Source organism: Papilio machaon, chromosome 7 (genome assembly GCF_912999745.1).
Source record: "Papilio machaon chromosome 7, ilPapMach1.1, whole genome shotgun sequence".
NCBI lineage: Eukaryota > Metazoa > Arthropoda > Insecta > Lepidoptera > Papilionidae > Papilio > Papilio machaon.
This window is the reverse complement of record NC_059992.1, coordinates 8,690,599-8,698,389: the sequence shown is the minus strand read 5'-3', so window position 1 is coordinate 8,698,389 and position 7,791 is coordinate 8,690,599. Positions and strand designations below refer to the sequence as shown.

The 7,791-nt window shown below is 44.2% G+C and overlaps 1 protein-coding gene across 1 annotated transcript in view; it reads right to left on the bottom strand.

Annotated features, from left to right (window-relative positions):
• Positions 1 to 1,336: 1,336 nt before the first annotated feature.
• Positions 1,337 to 7,791, bottom strand: part of LOC106719507 (dynein axonemal heavy chain 2) — a 31,747-nt gene continuing 25,292 nt past the window's right edge. Inside the window, exons 61-80 of the mRNA XM_045678674.1 lie at positions 7,631 to 7,755; positions 7,227 to 7,449; positions 6,811 to 6,986; positions 6,467 to 6,637; positions 5,953 to 6,152; positions 5,565 to 5,728; positions 5,193 to 5,339; positions 4,868 to 5,013; positions 4,573 to 4,733; positions 4,286 to 4,490; positions 3,988 to 4,173; positions 3,613 to 3,797; positions 3,268 to 3,409; positions 3,116 to 3,196; positions 2,828 to 2,995; positions 2,539 to 2,641; positions 2,306 to 2,463; positions 2,085 to 2,200; positions 1,811 to 1,944; positions 1,337 to 1,497 (exon numbers count right to left, since the gene is read on the bottom strand). Coding sequence (XP_045534630.1) covers positions 1,358 to 1,497; positions 1,811 to 1,944; positions 2,085 to 2,200; positions 2,306 to 2,463; positions 2,539 to 2,641; positions 2,828 to 2,995; positions 3,116 to 3,196; positions 3,268 to 3,409; positions 3,613 to 3,797; positions 3,988 to 4,173; positions 4,286 to 4,490; positions 4,573 to 4,733; positions 4,868 to 5,013; positions 5,193 to 5,339; positions 5,565 to 5,728; positions 5,953 to 6,152; positions 6,467 to 6,637; positions 6,811 to 6,986; positions 7,227 to 7,449; positions 7,631 to 7,755 — 3,131 coding nt within the window. The 3' untranslated portion in view covers positions 1,337 to 1,357. The remainder of the gene's footprint in view (positions 1,498 to 1,810; positions 1,945 to 2,084; positions 2,201 to 2,305; positions 2,464 to 2,538; positions 2,642 to 2,827; positions 2,996 to 3,115; positions 3,197 to 3,267; positions 3,410 to 3,612; positions 3,798 to 3,987; positions 4,174 to 4,285; positions 4,491 to 4,572; positions 4,734 to 4,867; positions 5,014 to 5,192; positions 5,340 to 5,564; positions 5,729 to 5,952; positions 6,153 to 6,466; positions 6,638 to 6,810; positions 6,987 to 7,226; positions 7,450 to 7,630; positions 7,756 to 7,791) is intronic.

Genomic DNA, 7,791 nt, shown 5'->3' with positions numbered 1-7,791 from the left:
CAGAGTCCCCTAATTTTTATTCAGCCCTAAAACTTAAAAACCACAATTTCATTACTTTAATTAATTTCAATGCCCCCCATTTTTTTGGCCCCTTATCGCCCACTTTGGGAAACATTGCTATAGAGAATGTCGTCATCAAAATATTTGACAAAACTGAGGAATTTACAGGAATTTTGGTCTCGGAAACTAACGATAAGTCTAGTTTTATAAATGTAAATGTGTCTTTCTTACCGTAACTCTTCTGCCGTGAAGCTTGCATTAAATATAGCTATTTCTTTTACTCCCTTTTATAAAACAGAGACAACAATATGTATTTTTTTTTTTTATACAATATGTATTAACATATCGTAGGGTGAAAGGCTATTTGTTTTAAACGACATTTTTTGCGATATTAAATTATATACATATATTCAGAATCAGGGAATTGTTCTGATTCTTAATATATATATATAAGTAAATATCGCAAAAAATGTCGCTTAAATCAAATAGCCTTTCACCCCTCGATATAGTCTAACAAGGATATCTGCCTCGAGGCGCTACTATCGCGGTTGGATCTGTCAGACAAATATGTAAAACCTATAGAGCCATAGAAAATGACATTGAAGAATAAACCGTGACGTGACAGCTACAATACGATAAGAATCTTTTGACACTTTTTTGACACTCACAGGCGCTAGTGACCTATTATAATTAAGTTTGACTTTTGGCCACAGTAGACATGTATCGCGGCTCGCGGCAGATGAGATGGTTATCTTTTAAGATGTCTTGGAATAATTTTTAAAAGCCTAATATAAATGTGCTAAGATATTATTGTAACTCTGTTACTGTACATTGCATAATAATTATGTAAGTTCGATTCAGTGTAAGTATGTAAGTTAGAATTAAGTTGTAAATAAACTATATTTAAGAGTTGATTATTTTTTTTTTTATACTTACGACTAACTGTCGCTCGATACTCCTTTTGCGAGGAATAAAAGAACCTTATAAGTAGCCTATGTGTTCTTCCAGATTATGTTCTGTATCTATGTCAAATTTCAACCAGATCCGTTGAACCGTTCCGGAGATACCTTCGAACAAACATCCATCCATCCATCCATCTAAACATTCGCATTTACAACATTACTAAGATTAATTTGGTTTAGTAAAATAACCATCTAAAAAATACAATTTAATTTTAAAATTACGACAAAAGATTGAAAACTACTTTGCCGCGATTGGGATAGTAGTGTAATTGAAAAATAAAATTATTTTTATAAATCTATTTAATAACATCTTAATACAAACATAAGAATATGAATAAATCAAACTTATCATGTAAGGTGAGGAGGTGGAGGTTTAGGCGTGGTGAAGGGGGGCTTTATGTAGCGAGTGTACAGAGCAGCGCGGCGCCGCGCTTCACCCAGAAGTCGGGGTGCTCGCGGCCCGAGGCCAGCTCCACGGCCACCACGAACGCGCCCTTGCGCAGCGGGTAGTAGTAGCACGGACACGTGTAGCGGTCTGCACACATTTATACACTGAACTATAAGTTTTTTCAAATATCTTGGCGGCTCTTAACTTCTCGTGAGTCGCTGCGCAGAACACAATGTTAAGCGGGATGCCGGGGGAGGGCATTGCGCAGCGCGCAGATGACCTTGAGCCGACAAGATATTTGAAATGTCTAATACTTGAGCAATAATGTCATGTCAAAGCTATCAAATTAAAATGTAGTATGTATGATCAGTAAAGCAGATATCTGTAGGATAATATCAAGCTAAGTATCAGCAAGTATTGAATTTAATAAGTGTTCAAAAATAACAAATATTGTCCGTACTCTTAGGCCTCCTGCCCGTGGCTCTGACGGGTTTAAAGTGTATAGGGGGCATCGGGAAAACCAGCTGCATGGGCAGAGGGTCCTGCAGGTGCGCATCCTTCTTGAACCAGCTCGCGCCCTCCAGGAATAGACCCCTGGATATCATCACTTATATCACAACTAAATCATGGTAACCAGAGGTGGCACCATAAAAGTCGTCGATGATTTAAATATTGGCGACTAATTGTAGAGAAAGAGGAATAAATCCAATTTTAAAAATTGATTAAAATTGTACCTGATATAGACTCCGCCGTCCCTGGGCGCTCGCATGATGTTCTGCTCCTCAATGGTGAGCACGGTGAAGTCCCAGCACAGCGTGTCGATGGGCCAGCCCTCGCCGCGCGCCGTCGTCTAGCGGAAGTTTACTTTTTTAACTTTAATTTTTTGCCACGTTTATGTATTGCTGTAACCTGTTGTAGACTGCACTTAGATATAAATGTCGCATGTCTCGTGTACCTGCATGACGGCGGTGAGGAAGCCTGTGGGCGCGAGCAGGGCGGGCAGCCAGCACAGCGGCGGCGGGGAGCGGGGCGCCGCCGCCCACGCGCCCAGCCGGTCCCCGCGCGCCCACAGCTCGCGGCACCACGAGCCCAGCGGCTTCAGCGTCGGACGACCTGTCACCGATGGACCAGTGATACAACACCTCGAAGTCTAAGGATCAAAAATAATAAGAACAAGATAATTCGAACCTTTTTGCCAGAAAGTTGGTACTTTTCCTTCGAAGATACATCTGTACATTGTTTCCAGTATCTCGGACATCACCACCAGACCTTCTATTGCACGCCGCAGTTCCTTTATATTACAAAAGACACATTTTTACACAACAACTAGATATGGATAAAAAATAAAACAGACGAAGATTTCAGAAAACTATATTTTTACCATAAAGAAATCTGGTAACAGTATCCTACATATGCTTGGCACGTCGGGAACAACAGCACTCTTGTGTCTGGCGTGTCAACTCAAACCACGGTATACCTTTAGTCCTGAGACAATGTAATTGATGAGCACGTTGTAGTATCCGATTTCCTGCAGCAGCGAGACGCACATGGGCATAACGATCTCGGGACCCATCAGCTTCTCCGTCGTCTCCATGTCGATCTTGCCCGGCAGCCGCACCAGCATCTCCGCCGCCAGCTCGTCCACCTATACCTCGACACCTTGTAACACACACGACGTACCTTCCAAAGGTCCACTGGACCAATTACCAACTTACTTACGGAGTGTACTTAGCGAGTGTTATTAAAAAAAAGGCGAAAACTTCACCTTCTGATCCTCCCCGCCTGCTGCACCCCCACTCCCAGATGACGTCAACAAGAACAAAGTGGAACACATGATCGAAGCATCCTGCAAATATGAATACCGTAATGAACTAATGTGTTGAACAAACTTAGTGTTAAGTTAGGAATGTTGGTGACCTGAGCGAGCGCGGCCACGTCGGCCGAGCTGTGCTGGCCGAGGGAGTCGGCGCGCTCCGCCGTCGGCAGCAGCTCCAGGAAGTCGCGGTACGACTCCAGGCTGCCATCGCGCGGCACGTGGTACGCCGGCATACTCGACAACCTTACACAAATTTACACCAACAATCTCAATCACTGCAGCTACTTTGAGGATAATATGAGACTAGGATCTGAGGGTACTTCTTTATAGTGTAAGTTTGAGTGGTAACCTTTGCAGTGGACGTTCCCAAATCAAAAAATATACCAGGTTTCTCAGAAGACCAGTCTTTAGTTTACGCATCAGTTAGCATTGTTGATGATGTTCACCTGTAGAAGGGCACATCGTGCGCCTCCTCGCAGAAGAACTGATTGATGTATGCGAGCAGCACGCGCTTGTCCCAGTCGTCGGTGATGTGGCCGCCGTAGTTGATGACGGCCAGCAGGTAGCGCAGCGCCGCCCACGGTACCTCGTCGTACTCCTCCAGGTAATTTGCCAACAGATTGTCCGAAACCTATCCCGATGTTTAGTTTTAAAGAAATCCTTAGCTAACATCCCTGAACTTAAGTAGCAGTATGATCGAAGAAAATACACGTTACTTCAATAGCGTCCTAGAAAATACCAAAACCTAGCCGTTTAAGTGTCATTCGAGTAGAAAAATCTGTAATAATTCCAGAATCTCAACAAACTATGATAAAACTAACTTCAAAGTCGGCATCGTTGAAGCTGTAGACGTCGTTATATCCGAGCTGACGGAAGCGCTTCCTGGCGATGAGGGTGCAGTGGAAGAAGGCGACGCAGAACAGCAACTTGCGGTACTTGGGGGTCGCCTCGTCAAACTTATCCTCGTTCAGGTTTGCGAAGATACGAACTAGATTGCCTTTCAGACCCTACAATACACAGAATGAAAAGCTATAGATCAAGTAATAAACATATGCATCGGTTAACAAGAGGAATATATGATTCATTACTTTTTGTGATTATTTTTGTAATGCAAGATACCTGTGGCGGTTCCGTGGTCATCTTGATACTCCTCTGCAGCATGCCGAGTGGGAACTTGGGGTCGGGCATAGAGGAGAGCCAGAGCCTGAAGCGGTGGTGTATGGTGGGGTTGTCCAGGCCGCGCAGCGAGCCCAGCCACTCGCAGGCCAGGTGGCAGTTAGCCAGGAACACCCAGCCGCCCTCTTCCATGCCTTGCACCAACATCCTGACAGTCGTACATATAGTTTACTTACTTTTGTTGACGACGTACTCGGTGTGTCAGCCTAGTTCCTACAGTGACGTCTTACCTTTCAGCGGCGGGCGCCTGGCCCTGTCCGAGGCTGAGCGACTGGAACTTGTCGAACATCTTGACGTCCATAGCGAGCTGGATAAGCGAGGATGTGGGGTCCACGCCGGGCGACAGCACAAACAGCAGAGAAGTCTTCCACGACGACTCCTCCCACGCCGCCTTGTGCATACAAGTGTATTTTTAGAAGCGTAACCGTGATCTTTCTTAAGATTCAAATTGGTAGGCAAATTTTTACACAGTTTGTATTGCATTAACTCAATATTCTGAACTTGAGACTAAACTAATCTGTGTACCCGAATATCGAGGACCGGCGGCTCTATGTATCGAGGGCCGAGCGCGCGCAGCACGAAGGCGGCCGCGCACGCGCCCACGCGGTCAGCACGCAGCGCGCGCACAACCAACATGCGCTGGAACTCGCTGCAGATCTCGTTCCATTCACCTGATCATCCTCACTTGACGTTAATGTCATAGTACTTCAGATGAGGGACATAAATGACTAGGAGTGGCCAAAATGTCGTTCTTTGATAATTTTGTAATTTAATAACTTCATCATCTTCTGAACGTTGTTTGTGATAACTCGCTAATCTTATGTGTGTATGAAGTTTGAATGGTCATCACCGATGAGGGGCTGCGTTTCGGGCTCCGGCGTGAGGTACCAGTCGCGCCACTCTTTGGACATGGTCTCGAAGCTGTCGATGATGCCGTGGAAGCCGGCTATCTTGTCCAGCTCCGTTATGTTGTCCCAGCACTCGTCCGGGATCCAGTCTGAAAGAGTTTGCTATCATTGTTTACATAAAATGGTAGATAGTGCTATGATAGTGCTGATATAAATTGTTTTTTTTTTTTCAAATTTGATTTTTTTCTCTTCTCACTATCTTAAGACTTGACCAAAATTGTTAAGATCATTAATTAGATTTCTGCGACTTAGAAGTATATGGCACCAACAAAAACCTGTTTCAATGATATAGTTGAACTATGTATATAACTGACTGGTGGGGTTGTCGGGCTGCTCGGAGCGGTCGAGAACGATGCCACCCTTCAGCAGGTAGAGGTACTCGTTCATGTTGAGCTTGCCCGCCTGGAAGAGGATGCGCGACGCCATGTGGAACGACAGCAGCAGCTTGTGCCGCTCGAACAGCGCGCGACATGTGTTCCTGCACAATGCACATCAGGACATAGAATCCTTTAGAGAAATCTAGTCTTTGTTGACTAAACCAGGACAACATACATGAGGATGTCAGGACGAAGTTTACTCATGAGCAGCAATCTAGCAAAACTTACAGAATGTTGGCTTTACAAGCGCACCAGTACCAGTTTCATAGAAAGAATGAAGAAGATGGCAATACGTATGGCAGTGAAAACCTGACGTGAAGCTTACTTATAAACAGCATATGTGTGGAACTCATTAAGATAGTTGATGCGGTCCTCCAGCTCGCTGGACTTCTGGCTGCGGTCGATGGAGTACATGAAGAGGTCGGTGTACGCGTCCAGCGAGAACTGGTACATTGGATCGATGCGCGACAGGTCGTTGAGCGCGAAGAACAGCACAGACGCGCGCACCGCCACTGGGACGTAGCCCTGACATTCACAATGAAGTCGCTTACTGAACTTTACTGTTCACTGAGAAAATGCACATGACTCATATAAGAGCAATAAGCAATAAATATTAGAGGAATACCCATCATAAATTCTAATCTAAGATCGGTCTTCCGATGTCTACAAAATTCGAAGCTATTTCCATAATTTTATCTTAGACTACCTATGACCACAAGTCTTATTAACGTAATCAAACAGTGAAAGGTCGCTTAAAGTTAAGTGAGTACCGCGATCCATCAACATCTGCAAAACTAAAGAAACTGTAGATGTTTTATTTGGTAATCTTGTAAAGTTACCTCTCTTGCGGTATCGATCTCCTTCTCTGTGACCTGCGATGTGATGAGCGCCTCCTTCACCTGCAGCGAGGTGCGCTGTGAGATCTGTAGCGTCTGGAACAACTCCTCGTTCTCCAGCAACGGCACCTGCGACTCGTACATGATGCGCAGCAGGTCGTTCTCCAAATCCACCTGTACATACGCTCCTGTCATCTCATACTAATAATATGAGCTTCGTCATCCTCACCACGTACCACACAAATATTACGTAAAATTATTGTAATCTTCACAATGACCCCATCTTCTGCTCCTTCCGGAATATCCACCGCCTACTTCTACTGCTGGTATATTGTCAGGGTAATCACCAGAACTTTCTTGTCCCTTGCGATGGAGAGTACAAGCGTGTCTTTCATCTGCTCAAGTTGCGGCCGTTCCTTGCGCACTACGATGCCTAACAGCTGAGACGTCAGCCCCTGCTCCTTCACCGCAAAGTTCACCATTGTCGTCTTAGTCAAGATCTCCGGCGTGTAGATCGGATTGCCTGTACAATATACATTTACAGGACACCGTCACTAAGCCACCATATTTTTCAAACAAAACGACTTATAGACGACTTCAACCACGGATTGCGTGAAAGATGATAATATTATATTAAAGATGGAGTGACGTATAAAACGTTGATCGATTTGGAATATGAAAACTTTTATATGAAAAAACATAGAGTATGTAAAAAAAAAAAAGAATGGAAGATGGTCATGATGAATCAAAACAGAATAATAACCTAATTTGGTAGTAAGGTATAGCTGGAAGTTGGAGTTGTAGGGCACCATCTTCTCATTGAACTTTATCACCATTGATGACCCAATCTTTACGATGGCCTTGTCGAGTATAGGTGCGATGGAGGGGTCCAGCACCTCCCCCACGTTCTGTATCAGGATAGGTATGCCCTCCGACAAGCACTTCTCCATCACTTTCAGATAATTTGGTTGACCGAAATCGACTACCTATTTAGAAACGTTAATTGAAATTGTATGAACGTTGAATAATGTGCCAAAGTGTTAAAAAATATCATATTAATTAGTTAAAATTTTTCGCTAACGGAAGATCACAGTAGATCTATTTTAGTTTACAGTTTTTTTTTTAGTAAACTTCAATCTATTACCCCAATTTTCTTACAATACTTACTTCAATTCCATTATTTTCCTCGAGCCTGGATATCCAGATGAGTGCCTGTCCCTGAGGGTCGACAGCCAGCGGCCAACGCGTCGCCCGACGTACTATGATACCGTTCTCAGCACTGAAGTTGTCATCTGACGCGAGCAAAACATTCAAACAACCAAGAAAAA